The sequence below is a fragment of the Crotalus tigris genome, unplaced genomic scaffold (assembly GCF_016545835.1).
Source record: "Crotalus tigris isolate CLP2741 ecotype Arizona unplaced genomic scaffold, ASM1654583v1 scf7180000018172.2679963, whole genome shotgun sequence".
In the NCBI taxonomy this organism is placed as follows: domain Eukaryota; kingdom Metazoa; phylum Chordata; class Lepidosauria; order Squamata; family Viperidae; genus Crotalus; species Crotalus tigris.
Genome location: NW_024096864.1, coordinates 681,071 through 700,419, shown reverse-complemented (window position 1 = coordinate 700,419; position 19,349 = coordinate 681,071). Strand labels below are relative to the sequence as shown.

The following is a 19,349-nucleotide window of genomic DNA, read 5'->3' as shown; positions in this document are numbered from 1 at the left end:
AGTCCAACCCCCTGCTCAGGCAGGAGACACTATACCATTTCAGTTCAATGCTTGTCCAATCTCTTCTTAAAAACTTCCAGCATTGGAGCAATCACCACTTCTGGAGGCAGGTTGTTCCACTGGTTAATTGTTCTAACTGTCAGAAAGTTTCTCCTTAGTTCCAGGTTGCTTCTCTCCTGGATTAGTTTCCATCCATTGCTTCCTGTCCTGTTTTCTTGCAGATGTTTCATTACCCAAACGAGGGAAAATCACCGGTGCTAGTAAGGAGTAGGGTTGGTTCTCAGTTTATATTCTAGTGGCTTGCCCTGTCAGTGTTGGTGTGTGTGTGTGTGTGTGTGTGTGTGTGTGTGTGTGTCTGTCTGTCTGTCTGTCTGTCTTAGAAGTTCTTTGGTTGGGCTGTTTACTGTTGGTGTCTTTGGCAGTTTCTTCACTGGGGTATTGTTTACTTGATTATTGAGCCAATGTTAATCTTGGAATTAATTACTGAGCCGAGGTGGCGCAGCAGTTAGGGTGCAGTACTGCAGGCCACTTTAGCTGACTGTGTTCAGCAGGTCAGCGGTTCAAATCTCACCGGCTCAAGGTTGACTCAGCCTTCCATCCTTCCGGGGTAGGTAAAATGAGGACCCAGATTGTTGGGGGCAATGTAAATATATATATATATATATATATATATATATATATATATATATATATATATATATATATATACATACACATACATACATTGCTTACTGGTGTACACCGCTTAGAGAGTGCTTGCACTTAAAGTGGTATATAAGTCTCATAAATAAATAAATAATCTACGCTCATCTAAGTCCTGATTGCCGGTGGGGAGGTAATTGAGTCTTTTTGTTCCCTTTTGGGCTGGCTGATAGTCTCTTTTGTATAATCTGTAGACATTGTTCATGTCTATGTGTCTGTTGATGGCTGATTTGTCAAGAGTGCCATGCTTCTAAGAATTCCCTGGCATGTTTGTACTTGGCTTGGTCTAGGATGGTCGCATTTCCCCCATTGAAACTACGGTGAAGTCTGTCTTTAGGTTGCGAAATTAAAGAGTTTTCATCATTATCTTCTGACTGTTAGAAGAAGCTGGGGTTAAAGCAACTTACCTGGCAACCCTGAAAGTCCCGGAAGTCCAGGTGGACCAATGATTCCAGGGATTATGCACGGCACAGCTTCTCCTGAAGACAGGAAATGTGTTAAAACTTTGATGTTCTTTTTTTGGGTTAAACAAAACATGTAAGAACTTTTCCCAAGAAACAGGTGGCAGTGCCAACATCTCAAGATCCACCGGAAAATAAAGTGCTCAGATCCTGTTCTGTCACTTAGGGACAATTGCATGTGGAATTTTGGTCCAGGCGATGAAGGACTTCTGTCATTCCGTACCACAACAAGAAACAGAGCTGATTTTCTTGGCAATTACCTGCAGCATAGCCTGTTTCTCCCTGGGGAGAATGCCATCAGCCTCCCATTCCCAAATTTTTGCTTCTCTTTTGCTCCCATACTTGCAAACCTATTGTAGTATCCTAAGATTTTCACGCCTGGATTTAAGGTAATTTTGCAGCTAGCAAAATGTTTTTCCTGCTTAAAAAAAGCGTGATGGATGGCTGATCTCAGCTGGTGATTGCAATGTGTTCTACACAGGGCAGTTTTTGGAGATGACCTGAAAGTTACAACAGGTCCAGAATGTGGTGACTAGATTGCTGGAGAGCCCAACCTTCCATTGTAGGAACCTAATGATTTTGAAAACATAGCTGAGGGCAGATTTTGGTACTCCCTCTGGACACAGTACCCAAAAAATGACTTCCAAGATGGATTGATTAATGGTGGAGGACACTGAGCTGTCTGAAGACTCCAGCTTACTTCTAAGTAGGGGACAGGCACGCCTTCAAATACCACTTGCAGAAGAACACTGGGGGGAGAAGGGTTAGTCCCGACCTCCAACTTCTGGGCATTCCAGAGGCATTTGGTTGGCCACTGTAAGAAATAAAATTCAGCAGTGCTATTCTTGACCAGAACAGTAGTATCTTCTGATTGGCTCACTTTGAATTTTTCACAGTAGCTATGAGGGCATTTGTGGTAAGTAGCTAGACTGACAGAGAGTGATTAATCTAGCACTGGCAAAGTACCGCTAGCTATCATTAAGACTGGCCAGGAACGACTGGGGCAAGAAGTACCTAATGCAAAAAGGAGCAGATGACTACTGAGCCTCAGTCATGATCCGAAGATCTCCCTGTATCATGTGGTGGATCATCCAGTTGGATTGGAAGATGGTGTTAAGTGAGGGCTGAGCTTAGAATCTTTGCATGGCAGAAAGCAGCACAGGTGTTTAACCGCCCCCAGAATCCTTGAAGCCTCATCTGACCATCCCCAAGGAAATGCAGTCAGTCTGGGAGATTCTTGTAATATAAGTGGCTAGCAATAAAGTTTCTGCTTGAGATTATTCACGACTGGTGGCTTGTACTGGTTGCTTGTACCTAAGAACAACGACCCATGAACATTCCCGTGAATGTCTAATTCTAAATATCTTTGGCTTCAATTTCTTTGGGTGATTTCATTTTCACCGTCCTAAAAGGAGAAGTAGAAAGGAACTGTCCAAATGTTCGTGTCCAGGAAAGAGCTTTGTAATCCTGTTGTGGTTCCCGCTTTGTCCACCTGACTTAGGATTTGCAAAACACTTTATTTACCGATGTAAAATCGAAAGGAAAGTAGCAGTGGGGCTTTCTAAGGTTTGCCCTCCCTCCCTCCCTCCCTCCCTCAAAATCCTCTCTCCTTCCCTCCTCCCTCCTTGCCTTCTTAAGCCCCCGTGAACAGCAACTAACAGAACATGCTCCCCCCAAATGAGCATCAATCCAGCGATTACACAAGTGAATTTGAATTCAATCCTCTGCCGAGTGATAAAAATGTCAGCCTATGGAGTAGGGCAGTGGGGTGTCCTCTTGGCTTCCACAGCTCCAATTGTTCAGGGGCCAAGCACTCACATCTTCCACAGCCCTCGATCAGCTTCATGCAACAAGTAAGGCACAAGAACACACAGCCAGAAGGAAGCAGATGGCGAGCACGGCAGTGGACAACTTTGGGATGGGGCAGGGAGAGGAGAAAAGCACTGGTAAGCAAGCTCCCCATGGACAGTGCCCCTTGCTACTGATGTCTTTGTCCACAGAGAAGGACCTGCCCCTCCATGCTGTTGAACGAGATGCTTTGGGGTGTGTATGTGTGTGTAGGAGTGCACCCGTTCTTTTTGAACTCCCAGATCCTCGCTCTCACCTCCCTGAGCGTCTAAGTCTCCATTACCAACCTCCTCACCGCAGCAGCAATCACCTATACCAGTTAAGCAAAGGAGCACAAGTTAAAACAAAGCAGAGGGGAAGGGGAAGCAGAGAAAGAAAGGATGACCCACGAGAGGTTGGTTTGCATCCCAAGGCGCCGAGATTCACAGGTACAATATGCGGGGTTAATCCACCCAGAGAGTCATCATGAGAGCTAGAAATTCTAAAGCCATTAGAAAACAAGTCTGCATCACATTGAGACAAGAGGCGGACAACAGATGGGGCGACATAAAAACCTGGGCTCCCCTGTGCCTTTAGTAGGCCTATCATTAAAGTATGCAAGATGAAGCACCTCCATTGATGAAGATCCAATTCATATGTAGATGAACAACATTAAATTAAATTCAGCCCAAGAACAGCCATGCTGCCATTGTTACAACTATTGAAGGAAACCTTGTGTGAAAATCAAGAAATGACCATGGTGTTGGTCTTTTGTCTTTTGGGCCAAGGCAAGGTGGATCCCAAGCGGAATGTAAAGACTCAATCCCATAGGGCAAAATTTATGTCATCATCATCATCATCATCGTCGTCATCATCAAGATAATCCAATTGGTTTGTTAGGAAAGTGTAGTCTCTAAGATCATTCTTTATGTCTGAAAAGTCACCTCAAGCTCTGTGAGAAGAGGAACTAAATGCAATTCGATCTTCTTAGACAAGTTGGGGTGGCTTACTTAGGGATGGGTTTCCCCCCCATCTTTATCCCCACAACAGTCCCGTGAAATAGTTCGGGCTGAGACTGAGGGGCCCAAATGCATCTGTTGACACTCAGGTATCTAGCGGGGATCTGAACGTGGATCTCCACGTCCATATCTAACCATCTGAATGATGCACTTTCCTGGCTGCGATCCAAAATCAAACGAATCCCCACATCACTTACCTGGCGGCCCTGGTGGGCCAGGTTGTCCTGGAATGCCACTGATCCCGGGATCACCTCTAGGTCCAAAGCTTCCATTTGGTCCCGGAAAACCAATGCCAGGTAGGCCAATTTCACCACGCTTCCCCTTTGAACCAGGTAGACCAGGGAAACCTTTGTCCCCCGGGAAGCCAAATCCATCATCACCCTACAGAGATATAAAAAAAAGACCATGCGGAAGGGAGATAGCCCCATACCAAGAATGATGGTTAGCAAAGTTGTTCAAGAGTCATATTCTTGGTTTGGAAGCAACGGTTCTGAGGGCCACCTCTAAGGAAGATGAACCTGCACCTCCAGCTCGGAATTGGATCTGAACTGGAAAAGGAACTAATCCGGTCTCCAAGCCCCCCCCCAAATATGGCAGATCCCTGATGCTGCAGTTATCTTTGAGGAACTGATGTATCTTTGAGAAACTGATAACTGCTGCAGTTATCTTTGAGGAACTACTTGCTTCCTGGTATGGTGTGTAAGAAGCAATCAGATAAGTGGTGGTGGGGGGAGAATCAATTAGAGGTAGATGAAAAGCACTTGTAAGACAGTGGTCCACAACCATTTGGCACCAGGGACAGGTTCCACAAAGAAAGGTTTTTCTGTGGACTGGAAGGAGCATGCTTTCATGCGCTGCCTGCATCCTACGTAGGCATGGATGGGGTTTCGCTCATTTGTTTGGCCCGGTTTATGGTGTGCCACGGACCGGTGCTGGTCCACAGCCTGGGGAATGGGGACCTCCGTTATAAGATAGGAGATGGAGTGGAGATGGTTCCTCGTCATACCTTCTCGTATGAATACCACTACATCTGATCTAAACGTCAGCCCTTTAACCTAGGCAGAAGAAAGTTTACAAAAGCTGAGAACTTCTTTTACCATGGACTTGGCAGGTTGGACCTAGTGACCCCACATCATCAAAGAAAAGCAGTCTGGTCTTACAATCCATAGCCAGGAAGAGTATACTGGTTAGGAATTTTGAAGTGATGAAATTCGACATTTCTGGATTCCAATTTGGGGAGACAAGGGCATACATTTTATTGTAAGGGGCTTTGAGATGGACAAACATACCGGAGGACCACGTTGACCTGGGACACCTTGCACACCATCCCTACCAGGAGTTCCAGGTGGCCCTGAAGGACCCCTGAGGCCAACATTCCCTGGATCTCCTCGAGGTCCTCTGCCTGAGGCTGAAGATGGTTCCCCTTTTTGTCCTTTAATGCCTGGAAGACCAGGTTGACCCAAGAAACCCTGGAAGACAAACAGAGAGAGTTTAGCAAAAACAGATGGTGTACTCATTAATTATGGGAGTGAAATGGTACATAGAATGATCTTGGGAGATGGGGAAGGTGCGAGGAGAAAAGGCACTGTCTAGGGCAGTGGTTCTCCACCTGTGGGTCGGGACCCCATTTGGGGTCGAACGAGCATTTCACGGGGGTCACCAAACAAGGCTGTCCGCCATTTTTTCCCCCTTTTCTTTGGCCACGCCCCTGGCACCCGGTGATGTATAAGTGGTTGAGGGGTCACCACAACATGGGGAACTGTATTATGGGGTCGCGGCATTAGAAAGGTTGAGAACCACTGGTCTAGGGAATCATCAGATAAGAGAAGACTTAGCCTGAAGCTCCATAATGGACAGAGAAAGAGCCTCAGAAAGGAACCTCACTAATATCTCAGACTATAAACAAGATGGCGGGAGATTTGTACTTTCAGATTTGGAAGATTCTGTTGAATCTTCTAGTCCTAGAATAAGGTAGAACTAGGTCAACTGGTCACGTTTCTTCTCAGGAAGGCTTTGGGAGTTATTGTTTGAATCAGATTGGCCTTGGACATGCTATGTTTTTATTCTTACTGCTTTTGGTGCTCAATATGAATCAGATAATAAAATTATGCACTACCGTAAATTCTGTCCATATATCAGACATGAAAGATCAGGTCCACATGTGAAGATCCAGTTAAACTCATTTATTGCTACTCGTGCCTATGCATAGGAATCTTCTCAACTAACTTCGCTTGTGGCTACAGAGAAATTCTAGGCCAATCCCTCATTTAACTCCACCCCTCAGTATTAGGGAGAAAGAGGAGAAGGACAAAGGACTACATCTTGTGACGGTTGGAACCCCCTTGGATCACGTTAGCCCAACATGTGGCGAGGCTTTAAGCTTGATTCTTGCACATAGTGGAAGAGGAGAGAAAACTTGAGCAGGATTAAAAACAAAAGTATAGTTCGTTATTTCAGGAAGATATACTGGGGCTTTCTTCAAGATGGCTGAAGATGAAGACTGGTCTAGTAGTCTCCCAGCAAAATATGACCCTGGCCTGGTCCTCTTTGGAGATAAAGTTATGGCCACCCACCATAAAGAGCCTTCTAAAGATGAATTTCATTCTTCCCACCAAACAGAAAGGTTTTCTAATTTAGCTTATCTAACCTGTCTAACTTCTTGTGACACTGTTCCCTATCAAACAAAAGAAATTTATTCCTTACTTACGGGTGGTCCAGGGGGACCTAGTATACCATCTCCTGGATCCCCCACGGATCCTTTTGGCCCAACATCACCTTGTCTTCCAGGTTGACCAGGGTTACCTGACTCTCCTGGCAAGCCTATTCTCGTGATTCCTCCATCACAAGCACAATCTCCACCGTCCCCTGGGAAAACAATTACTCACTTCAGACATGCATCAAAACCACACCACAGTTGAGAGCTCAAATCAGTGTTTGGTTTTGTTTAAAAAAAAATCAAATTTCTACCTATAAGTGTGCGTAGGTTCAAACATAGTTCCTCCATATCTGTATTTTAGTTGCTTCTCTGTGCATGTATGTTTTAAAGTAATCAACAAAACCCCAAAAGTAGAATCAGGAGAACATAGGGACCATGTTTCTTCTGTAGCATGAGTGAAAATATTGTCGTGCTAATGGGTTAAATGAATAGATACATGCTTCTACAGATATACAATGCCCAGGTAATTGGCAGATCCTGGAAAACTAATAAGGGACTGGACTAGTTGGTACTTGGGTGGAAGATCTCTGGAAAATAAAACGCTTCAGAAATGTGTCCAGGAGGTCACCAGATGTTAATGCAACGTAAGGACAACTGTACTCCTTGCACTCAATTCACTCTAAGCAAAAACACTTCCAAACGTATATTAATCATAACATATTCTTGACTCGGTATTAAATCCTGTCTTGATTATAACTTAGTCCATCTTGGGTTTATGGGAGACACTGAAAGAATGTATTCTACTGTTTGTTCCTCCAGCTCACTGAAGTGGTCCATTAATTAGCCTGGCTACTTCCTCCACGTTCTGAGAGCGATTAAGGTGTTAGATTAGGAATGGAAAGATTTATGCATTTTACATCTAGTCCACTGATGTAAGCTGCATAAATAAATAGATGAAGTCCATATTTTCCTAACCAGAAGGTTTTGTTTGGGCCATGTGGGCATGGGTTCTCCAAACCGAGTGAAAACTATGTCATCACTTAGGCCAGTGGTTCTCAACCTTTTTAATGCCGCGACCCCCAACCGGTCGTAAGTCGAGGACTACTCAACCGGTCGTAAGTCGAGGACTACTCAACTGGTGCAGCACCGTTTGCAGAATGGGACTTTTGGCGGGCTCAGCAGGGCAGAGACAGCCTGGACAATTCCTATTGGCTTTTGAAAGCCAATAGAATTAGACTCTATTCAAGAGAGTCTATTCTATTGGCTTTCAAAAGCCAATAGAATAAAAGGGAGTAGCACAGCTAAGGAAAAGGGGAAAAAAATGGCGGACTGCGTTGTTTGGCGACCCCCGTGAAATGGTCGTTCGACCCCAAATGGGGTCCCGACCCACAGGTTGAGAACCACTGACTTAGGCCAAGAGTTAAAAACAAATGTTGCACAAGTGGACTCATGTAAAATTTTGCTATACATCTTATAGTTACTTTCTTCTGAAAAGACCCTGACTGAGTGCCTGGGAACATTGGAGGAATGTTCAGACAATGAGAATTCTACTCACCTTTATATCCTCTTAGGCCAAAGATTCCTGGGGGCCCCCTTGGCCCCGGAATACCTGGTTCCCCAGGTTCTCCTCTAAGGATTGCACCTGCTGGGTATGCTGTATTTGCATAAAAAAAAAGATGTTAAAATCCACAGGGATCTAGAAAACTGCATAGTCATGAGAAGCAGGATGCAGCAAAGAGAAGGCAGACCAATTTTCGTACTCAAAATCAGTGCAGAATACAAGTCATACCTGATCTTGGACTTACCTGAAGCACCTGGTAACCCTGGAGCTCCTGGTGACCCTGCAGCTCCATCTTTCCCAGGCAGGCCTGGAGATCCAACTGTGGTCCTTCCGGGCTCTCCTGGTTCACCTTTAACTCCTGAGATCCCTGGGATTCCTGGTGAACCTGGGGGACCTAAAAGAAGACTATGTCTTAGAAGTTATCCTCTCAATTCATCCCCCCCCCCATACCCAATAATCTGGTCCTTTATTTTCTGATTTAAGTGCTAAAAACAGTAGACCCCAACTTTCTAGTTTAAGGCATCTTGGCCAGGTAAGCCAACACTCAACATTCCTGTTGGATTGGAAGAGCCATGGACAGTTTTAGAAAAGTGTTCTGCTAGCATTGGTGACCAGGTTTTGCTAGGATGCCACCACTGCTTTCAAGGAAAGGAGGAGATGGTATATTTTAATGGAACTTTGCCAGATGTGTCCTGTCTGACTCACTTTGGGCTTCAGCTCACATTGTGCCCAGCGAAGACTGTCAATTCTGGTTACCAAGGATGGGTCTAACTAACTAACTAAGCAGGGGTTCAGTGGGGAAAGCTTTTTAACTTAACCTATGTAGATCCATAGATAATCCATAAGAACACGGTGGTTGGACACCATCAAAGCTGACACCAGACAGAGAATAGAAAAACTCAAAAAAGTAGTGCAAGATCGAAAGATGTGACCTGGCCCATAGAATCAACTGAAGAGATGAAATCCTCATCCTCCTCAGATGAAACTGGGTGAGTAAAGATATAAGGACAACAGAAATGTATTGGGAAGGATGGATGAATGGATGGATGGATGGAGATGACTTCATTGATTCTTTCCATTAATTAAGCAAAGGATGTCAGGTGGTTGAAAAACCATCCCAAATATCAGTAAACTACACATTTCTCCCCATTTCTCACTTTTTCCCACCCATGTGTGAGGCATATTAAAAGTTCCTCTAGGTCCTTCTTCCTTGTTTCCTTGTGTTTTTCTCTTTGTTATTTTCTGAGACATTTTTTTTCACAATCATGATAACCATGTCTTTCCAGAGACATGAACAACGCTTATCAGAAAACACCTTGGACACTTTTTAGTCAGCTTCTTACATGAAGATATCCCTGGGATTCTCTCACCACCCATGGATCCTTAACTAGGTTACCTGGAAGGGGTGGAGGTCCTCCTGGTTGCCCAGGAAATCCTGGCAAACCAACAGTCCCCTTATCTCCTCTAGATCCAGGGTTTCCTGGTGTGCCGGGTTCTCCAGGGGGACCTAGGGTTTAAAAGATGGAAAGCAAATAACTTCAGAACTGCTCTTCATTTATCCCACTCATCATACTAGTAGCCTACTTTTGGAATGTAAGAATCTGATTTAGCTGGAGTTGGAACCCACAAAATTCAATGGTGCCTAAACGGATCAATTCAGCACTTTTCCTAACAGTACCTGGAAATGCATACGGTTGAAACAGAGATCTTTGGCATGCGAAGAGGTCCTTCAGACATTGTACAACAATTGTCTTAGAAAGAAAAATTGGCATTTAAGACATCTTTGATACCAAGGAGGAGATGGAAGAAGACCAAGGAATACAGCCTGTGGTGGGTGAAACTTTGGTGGTTCATTTTGACCAAACATGCACAAATGATTTCAACTTGATTTCTGCACTAAACGAAAGTTTAGATTTCATTGTCTGAAGGTCCCCTTCCAATTCTAGTGACCTCTGAGTCATGCTCCTACTGTCTGTATATCTCCTATATCGATCCAATGATGGGGAAAACAGAGGAGAAGGTGGGCCCCAGATGTGATTCTTTTTCTCCAGAAAGTTTCCTATAAAAGAGTGATAGCTGAAGGACATATTTCACAGGGTTTAATTTGGATTCCTGCACGGAACCAGGAGCTGGACTTTATGAACGTTATGGTTTCTTCCAACTCTAGGTTCTTTTGTTGAGGGTTTCCTCTTTTCTTAATTGCACAATCCTGGCCAGCAGCCACAATTTCCACAAAGGGAAGATTGCTCGGACAAGCCAGATACAGCAATTTTGCATTTATGAATCTTGTAGTGGTTCCTCCAGATCAGGGGTCTTCAAACTTGGCCCTTTTATGACTTGTGGACTTCAACTCCCAGAATTCCTCAGCCAGGGACATGTGTCTGGCTGAGGAATTCTAGGAGTTGAAGTCCACAAGTCATCAAAGGGCCAAGTTTGAAGACCCCTGCTCCAGATGCATTCCCACATTCCAAGCAAACAGAGCCGTTCAGCGCATCAGGTGAAGATTATGGGATCTGCAATGTGATCCATCGGGAAGGCACTCCTTGTGGTCTACTCTGATTTGAACGCCACGGAACCCTAGTACAGCAAGAGCGGTAACATTAACCTAGCTTTGAGAAACATTTCAGTCTCCTTGTCGTACATGTTAAAGAAGACATGGATTTGGTAAGGAAAATCATCCACCTGATATGATGGCACCACTTGTGTCAACAATTATTGGAAGGCCTGGTGGACCCACATCTCCAAATTCACCCTGAAAGCAAGAAACAGAAAAAACAAGAGCTTCACAGCTTAGTTAAAACACTTCTGCTTCATCCAAAGTGTAATTCAGGAAGTAAGACACAAATGCAAAGTGGGCGGGCAGGCATGGCTGAATGACTGCATGCACAAAAACAGAATAAAAATCTCTGTAGTGCAGAAGACAAATCTGTCAGGGAGAAAGCTTGGCTAGAACTGTTCGCCTTTTAAAAAAAACAAGAAAACATGAATTTTCAGCTATCTTGAATCAAGAAACATCCCTGTAGATGAGACTTACTAGCCTGGAAGTGCCTTAGGAAGACATTAATAAGGTTCTTATTTCAATGTCTGCTTTCCAGATCTATCTAAAGTGAAGAAGTGACAGATCAGGAAAGGACTTGGGTGGGTAAACAAGAGGTATAGAAATTCATAATTTGTGGACCTGGTTTGCAAGAGGAGGGAACTATTACTCTTGAAATATATTTATCAATATTCCGTTGGAGGTAAATCTACGTGTACGTGTTTTTCATGTGCTTTTTAAATTTTGTTTTTCTTTTGTATTTTTTTTCCTTTTCTGGAATTTGCATTTTAACACTGTGAACAAAGTAACCCTTTGAACTAAAAGGAAAAAGAGAAAGGACTGTCCAGTCACAGCTACCATTGGGCTATTTCCCTGCCTTGTCTAAAATTATTTGTGCTACCTGGTCAGTTCGTCATGCAGGAAGTTTACCTTTCCGCCTGGTGATCCGTCCCAACCGGGAAATCCTGATTCGCCCAGGACTCCCTGAATAACAATGACAGATGATTCAGAAGGAGAAGAACACTAGGTTTTATTCTCTCTTTTCTTCTGTATTTATTCATTTATTGAAAAAAACATTTCTTCTGCACGCTGCATAATAACATTTGAGCTGAGTGGTTGAACAGCAAACCAGCAAACCAGCCAACTCCTAATTGAAGACTCTGGAAAGACTCTTGTATACAGGAACTACTGCACGCTCATAAAAAATCAAGTTGAACCATCAATCAGCCTGAAAACCCCAATCAACCTCAACGTGACATTGGCGCCCTACATAGCCTTTATACTCCAAAGGTCCAGCAGAAGAACTAAAGGGTCTCAACTGCCTTTTGAAATTCTCAAATAATCTAGAGCAGAGGTCCCCAACCTTTTGGGCACCAGGGACCGGTTCCGTGGAGAAGGTTTTTTCGCGGACCAGAGGATGCGTGGTTTTGTGTGCTGCCTGCATCTTGCAGTTGGGATTTTGCTTGTTTGTGCGGACTGGTTGCTGGCATGCTACAGCCTGGTACCAGTCCACGGACTGGGGATTGGGGACCCCTGATCTAGAGAGTCCAATGGTCTGTCCAAAGCCTTGATAAAATAGCTTTTCCTTTAAAGCAGTGGTTCTCAACCTTTTTAATGCCGTGACCCCCAACCGGTCGTAAGTTGAGGACTAAACAACCAGTTGTAAGTTGAGGACTAAACCGGTCGTAAGTCAAGGACTATCCAACCGGTCGTAATTCGAGGACTTTCCTTGCCTGGGACCGCTGCGCATGTGTGGTGCTGCCCCCTGCACCGGCCGAGGCGTAGCTGGCAAGCGGCAGAGACGGCGCAGGCCGACCACCGGCTGGGCCACCAGCTGGCCCAGCCCAAGGGAGGTAAGGCACCCGCCGGGCCCCACGCGCACCAGCAACCCTCCCTGCGCCCGCCGGCCTCCCACCCCTGGCCCTCTTTTACTTACATTTTTAGTAGTTGCTCAGCAGGGAGGGGTGGAAGCTTCCAGACAGCTCGCCTTCGCTGCAGACAACTTGCAGCACTGTTTGCAGAACGGGGCTTTTGGCGGGCTCAGCAGGGCAGAGACAGCCTGGACAATTCCTATGGGCTTTTGAAAGCCAATAGAATTAGACTCTATTCAAGAGAGTCTATTCTATTGGCTTTCAAAAGCCAATAGAATAAAAGGGAGTAGCACAGCTAAGGAAAAGGGGGAAAAAAATGGTGGACTGCGTTGTTTGGCGACCCCCGTGAAATGGTCGTTCGACCCCAAATGGGGTCCCGACCCACAGGTTGAGAACCGCTGCTTTAAAGGATCAAGAGCTGGGATCTCCTGTATAAAACTAGGCATATTGTTCCAATGTTCTGCTGGACCTTACCCACTGTGGCATCAGCTGCTAGACAAATAAAGATGGGTTTGAACACATGACATACCTTTCTGCCTATGCTTCCTTCCGGTCCCCTCTGTCCCATGTCTCCCTAAAATGAAAGAAAATCAAATGTGCTGATGAGTTATGTGCTCCAGTTTGACACCTACAGGTTCCTCCCCTGGGTTCTGTCATACCCTAAGCCAGTGATGGCGAATCTTTTAGAGACCGAGTGCCCAAACTGCAACCCAAAACCCACTTATGTACCGTCGGGTGGTGGGTGGGCGTGTCCCATTGGGTAGGTGTGGTCAATTGGGTGGGCGTGGCCCATTGGGTGGGCGTGCCTGCGGTGGTAACGGCAGACTGGGTGGGACTAAAAAGTTCAATCAATCAATTCCAACTTTGCAAGATCTTTTTTTTTCCCCGCGAGAAGTTGAAATTGATTGATTGATTGAACTTTTTTTTTTTTTTTTTGCACACGGCGGCGGACGCCTTAAGAGAAAAGGTTTTATAAAACCCAGCTGAAGGCCTAGGACTGGGGCGACGCTGCGCGTGCCCACAGAGAGGGCTCTGAGTGCCCCCTGTGGCACACGTGCCATGGGTTCGCCACCATGGCCCTAAGCCATGTTTCCTAAGTCTTTGGGGGAGCCCGGCGTGCCTTCGAATGATTGCTAAGCAATTGGCCAACAGTTGAGGACTATCTGTACAAATATATTCCCAAGAGCGAGATTTTGTGAAGTTTCTTACCCTGGGTCCTGGTAAACCAGGGATGCCTTTTTCTCCCTTTTCTCCAAAGCTCCAGAAACCCTAAAGAGGACAGGAAAAAAACAACACAAAGATAAGACTGATGACTCCATGTCTTCATATAGGCTTAAACTTTTCTGGATGCCAGAGCTCGCTGCTTTGCAGTCTGATGCTCACATCTCCACTTCCATAGTTCTCCCAGAATGCAAGAGAGGCACAAAGCTATAAGTAAGTCAGCAGACACCATGTTTAGGATGAAAGGACTGGATGGGGATAAAAAAAACGATCATGCTAAATAATGAACAGTAGTATCAGGTGCGTGCACATTTAGCCGTGTCTGAGTCAACTCAAACATTTGAGTCCAACTGACTTAATTAAGCAGTTCACCAAAAGATCTGGATCAGCTCAAACTTATTTACCCAATTCATTCACATAGATTTAGATAACTTTTATTGTCATTTTTTCCTGTGGGCACAACGGCACACATTAAAAATGAAATTTCATTGCTTCCTCTCAAAGTGTACACATACATAACACACATTTAAAACGTACTATATACAACATATGTATAGACCCACATCCCTACATATACGTAGCAAATAAATATTAAATACTGTCCATCTTGAATATATAACGGAAGGCGGAAGCTTGAGAGTTCGCAAGGTTAATGCTGTATGGAATGAAACTATAGCTGAATCTGGATGTTCTGCTACGGATACCACGAAGCCCCCTCTTCCCAGAAGTTAACAAGGAAAACAAGTCGTGAAGAGGATGTGTAGTGTCCCAAATAATCTTGCGGACCCTGCTCAAGCAACGCTTATGTGCTATATCCTGGATGGAAGGGAAGGAACTGCCAATGATCTTTTCAGCCATCCTCACCACTCTCTGCACCGCCTTCCTGTCATGCATATTGGATTTTACATGATTTACACGGGTCTCTTGTGTAGCTGAAACCATCTGTAGCAGCATGAACCAGGCTGTAATGGATTATGGGCAAATAAGGGATGGCTATTCTGCAACATGATTTAACATCCAATATACTACTGTGGTTTAATGAGATACTTCTTAGAAGCGCACAAGTTGGACTCATAAGTCTAGAATCAATTGCCATTTCTTATCCCGTTTCCCAGCAAAGGATATCAAGGTCCATTGCCACCATACCACTGAGGTTTTAAATAACTGTCGTGACCATTGCATGGCTTAACCTCTGTCAAGATTATTGATCCTTTTTCCAAAACTGCCCACACTATGGCCATCATAATATCTTGTAGTCCTGAGTTCCATAAATCAATACATTATCTACGATATGATGTAAATAGGATATTGAATTAGACTCCCCAAATATTAAACTTGATGTTTTTATAAAGCCTGGGGATTCAGCAAAGTATATTATCTTATGTAAATGGAAAGAAATCCCTTGCTCTAGATCAGTGATGGCAAACCTTTTAGAGACCGAGTGCCCAAACTGCAACCCAAAACCCACTTATGCCTAGTCGAGTGCTGGATGGCTGTGGCCCATTGGGTGGGTGTGGCCCATTGGGTGGGTGTGGCCAATTGGGTGGGCATGGCTGCAGTGGTAAAAAGTTCAATCAATCAATTCCAACTTTGCAAGATCTTTTTTTTTCCCACGAGAAGTTGAAATTGACTAATTGATCGAACCTTATTTTTTTTTGCACACGGCAGCAGAGGCCTAAAGTGAAAAGGTTTTATAAAACCCAGCTGAAGGCCTAGGACTGGGGCGATGGCGCGCTTGCCCACAGAGAGGGCTCTGAGTGCCACCTCTGGCACCCTTGCCATAGGTTTGCCACCACTGCTCTAGGTGTTAGAAGAATGGATTCAAATGATAAGTTCTTTCCTAATCTTTGAAACATCCCTTTAGTGTTGCGTTAGAATTAACAAGTGCATCTTTATTTCATTAAAAAAAAAAAAAAAAGAATGGCAGCTTCATTGATGCTTCTCCAGAAAGGGAAAAAGTGCTTGGAAGTACAAACTGGAATAGAATCTAGGTTTCCAAAATACATATTCATGAAAGTAAAAAGTTATGGTAAAGGTTTCCCGTTCAGTTCTGTCTGACTCAAGGGCAGTGGTTCTCAACCTTTTTAATGCTGAGACCCATAACCGGTCGTAAGTCGAGGACTACTCAACTGGGGCAGCACCGTTTGCAGAATGGGACTTTCGGCGGGCTCAGCATGGCAGAGACAGCCTGGACAATTCCTATTGGCTTTTGAAAGCCAATAGAATTAGACTCTATTCAAGAGAGTCTATTCTATTGGCTTTCAAAAGCCAATAGAATAAAAGGGAGTAGCACAGCTAAGGAAAAAGGGGAAAAAATGGCGGACTGCGTTGTTTGGCGACCCCCGTGAAATGGTCGTTCGACCCCAAATGGGATCCCAACCCACAGGTTGAGAACCACTGCTCTAGGGTAAGTAAAAATATGCACATAGAGAAAAAGGCTGTGTTAATTGGAGGTGAGCTCACACACAATCAATGCCTTTATTATGCATGTTTCATCTTTTTATGTTCAAAATAAATTCAAGTAAGGTTTTATCTATCAGCTTGAATCGCTCTGTAAGTACACACCCCTGATGACATCGCTCTCCTGTTTGTCCTCCAACTCTATTTTTTTTAAAAAAATTTCTACATTACGATTCACCCAAAGGTTACATTAAAAAAGCACGCATCGTCTCCCTTAGATAGTAATGAACATCTCTGGAATACCAAACCATTGACAGAAACCCCCTAGTTGTGCACCTCTTATTTGGAGAAGAGGCTGCGCGCAAGCAATTTAACGACACAATTAGTAAACAATTTACTCCATGGTTGCAAAGTTTCCTAAAACAGTCTTTTCTTAGATTACAAAGACATTCGCAAATGTTTCGTAGGGGGTACAAAATTCATTGCCACCACCCAAGAAGGAACCAGAGAGCATGGGGGGTAGGCGGAAAGAGTCATTGTGCAGGATTTGTGCCAGATGCTAACAAGCTATAATAAAAACTTCTGTCTATATGAACTGTCATTGAAACCATCCTTCTGAACGAGAAGCATTTGTCAAAAATTCCAATTTACATTAGAGGGAATTTGTTTATGTGTAACAAAGGACTCAGAATAGAAACAAGCCAACAAATTATGCTTCCATTATTGCAATGAAATTGTACTAATACTGTAGGACTCATTATAAATGGCTTATTATCCCCATGTGGAAACCAAGCTCATACTCAGACAATGACGGGGTGATGGGAACAAGGAGAAGATAAATGTGTGGTGGGAACATGCTCAGATTCTGCTCTTTCTCCTTCTTCCACATGTTCAGAAGCAGCATGTTTGTTTGCTTCCATGTTTGTCAAACATGGCTTGATTCTAGATGAATGCCTGGGTTGGGTTGGGGTTTCTTTTGACTACATACCCCTTCCAACCTCTTCAAAGGGGAGATAGGTCAACAAAGGTTTTGTCTTGTGGATGAAACATCTTACCGGACGTCCAGGAGCTCCTGGTAGACCTGGAATTCCTTTGGGGCCAGGAACTCCCTGAAACAAACAAGTACAAAATCAAAACACTAAGTAATGTATCACTACTCAGCACTGTAAGATCTAGGTTTGATCATCCATTTTTACCTCTATGCATTTATCCCATAGATACATTGACATCCGAATTCTAAACTGTGGTTAACCATCACTGCCAATTTATATTGAGTCATCTTGTTAACATACAGCTTGAAGTTGCCTTGTTTCAAAATCGCTAAGACTCATCAGTTTGTTGAGTCTGAAAAACAGGGCAAGGGTATCTAATGTAGTGCAGGAATTGGGTATGTCTAGTTTGATGAAAAGAAGAACTAGGGCTGACATGATAGCAGTGTTCCAATATCTCAGGGGTTGCCACAAAGAAGAGGGGGGTCAACCTATTCTCCAAAGCACCTGAAAGCAAGGCAGGAAACAATGGATGGAAACGAATCAAGGAGAGAGCCAACTTAGAAATAAGGAGAAACATCCTGACAGTGAGAACAATTAACCAGTGGAACAGCTTGCTTCCAGAGGCTGTGGATGCTCCATCTCTGGAGGATTTCAAGAAAAGATTGTCCAGAATGATATGAAGTCTCCTGCCTTGGGACCAGAAGACACCAATGTCCCTTCCTATTCTATTCTTCTGTTATCTAGTACTGAAACAAAAGTTCTCACTCTCTCTTGCTGGGGAAGATAAAGTGTGGTTTGCCATTAGGTATATCCAAAGCAACATGATGAAGTCAAAGAGCTGAGATTGGTTAACTTAAGACAACTGGCTTATTGGACACATTGTACATGGTACAAATCAAAAGCTACCATTTGAGTGCCTGTCGAGTGTTTCTTTAAGAGATTACATCTTCCACCTGAGTAAGCATAATTTCACCACCCAGAGATTTAGCTGAAAAACAGTTTGGTATGTCAACATTTCCATGGTAATGATTACAACCTTGGGCATCCTTTGGATTGCCTCTTGTCTCGGGAAAGTTGACATTCTCAGTGACAAACATTCAAGAGTCCTACTCTTTCAAGAGTAAACATTCAGGATTCTTCAGGGTGGGGGAAACGGTGTTGGAAATCATTGATCAAAGTCTGCAGAAATTAGACCTTAAATGAGTTAATCATCTACCGAGATAAAGAAATATCCAAGACTGGCTTAAATCGCTTTCTTTTTTCTTCTTCTGGGTTTTTTTTGAAAGGGAGAATAATCACTTTTCTAAACAGACTGAAAATAATTTTAATTGTTGAGAGGCTTCTGGTACATTCTCTTATCTTCGCTTTTTCCCCAGAGAAAGAAGGATTGGGAGGATATACCTAAATTCTTAAGCAAATTCCTACTTTTTGTTAACAAAGAAGAATGTGTTGAATTTACTGATTCTACAAGGAGTTAATCTAGGTTCTGACCCTGAATTTCCAATTAATTAGTTGTGCTATCTTTTAAATAACAGCCCAAATCACTACAGTATCAAAGTTCAGAGAAGTCAAGCCTGTAATTTCATTTAAGCCACATTTTAAATTTTCCAGGAACAGACATTCCATACCACACCTACACACGAATTTATTCCATTAGTGAATGACAAATGTATCCAGGCATATGAATGTTTTCCTAGATTAGAGTCTGCTTCAAAAAACAAAACAGACCTTAGCCTGCCAAAGCTTATATCATAATAAATTAATTGCTGTTGCCCTGTGCTCAGCCATGAATAAATCTGCCTCATTTGATAGCTTCAACTTTCATACAGTACTTTCTGATGCACGCTTTCCAACCATTTTTTGCGCAAGTTTGCAAATACTGAGCTGAAAAGCAAGGAGGAACATTTGTGGGCTTGTGTATACTAGGGTTTCTCTGAATGTACAGTGTGTGTTTATATTTTCTCCTAACACATGAGTTTTTGCATACATTTCCCTGGATGTTCATTTATTATATCCTAGAGTGGAATTCAGAGCTACATTATAGAATTTAGAAAAGTGGGGAGACTGGGGGAAAAAAAAACAACCGGTTTATTAATCTTGACT

At 43.7% G+C, this 19,349-nt stretch overlaps 1 protein-coding gene across 3 annotated transcripts in view; it reads right to left on the bottom strand.

The window, feature by feature from the left end:
* COL4A6 (collagen type IV alpha 6 chain) overlaps window positions 1-19,349 on the bottom strand; it is a 171,968-nt gene that overhangs the window by 33,643 nt on the left and 118,976 nt on the right. For 2 of the 3 annotated variants that reach the window (XM_039348728.1, XM_039348729.1), the window contains exons 13-25: window positions 17,310-17,363; window positions 13,843-13,902; window positions 13,163-13,207; window positions 11,693-11,746; window positions 10,909-10,978; window positions 9,623-9,733; window positions 8,471-8,620; window positions 8,221-8,319; window positions 6,717-6,874; window positions 5,299-5,478; window positions 4,207-4,390; window positions 3,268-3,321; window positions 1,110-1,181 (exon numbers count right to left, since the gene is read on the bottom strand). In XM_039348728.1, coding sequence (XP_039204662.1) covers window positions 1,110-1,181; window positions 3,268-3,321; window positions 4,207-4,390; window positions 5,299-5,478; window positions 6,717-6,874; window positions 8,221-8,319; window positions 8,471-8,620; window positions 9,623-9,733; window positions 10,909-10,978; window positions 11,693-11,746; window positions 13,163-13,207; window positions 13,843-13,902; window positions 17,310-17,363 — 1,291 coding nt within the window. The remainder of the gene's footprint in view (window positions 1-1,109; window positions 1,182-3,267; window positions 3,322-4,206; window positions 4,391-5,298; window positions 5,479-6,716; window positions 6,875-8,220; window positions 8,320-8,470; window positions 8,621-9,622; window positions 9,734-10,908; window positions 10,979-11,692; window positions 11,747-13,162; window positions 13,208-13,842; window positions 13,903-17,309; window positions 17,364-19,349) is intronic. The other variant, XM_039348730.1, reaches the window with a different exon arrangement.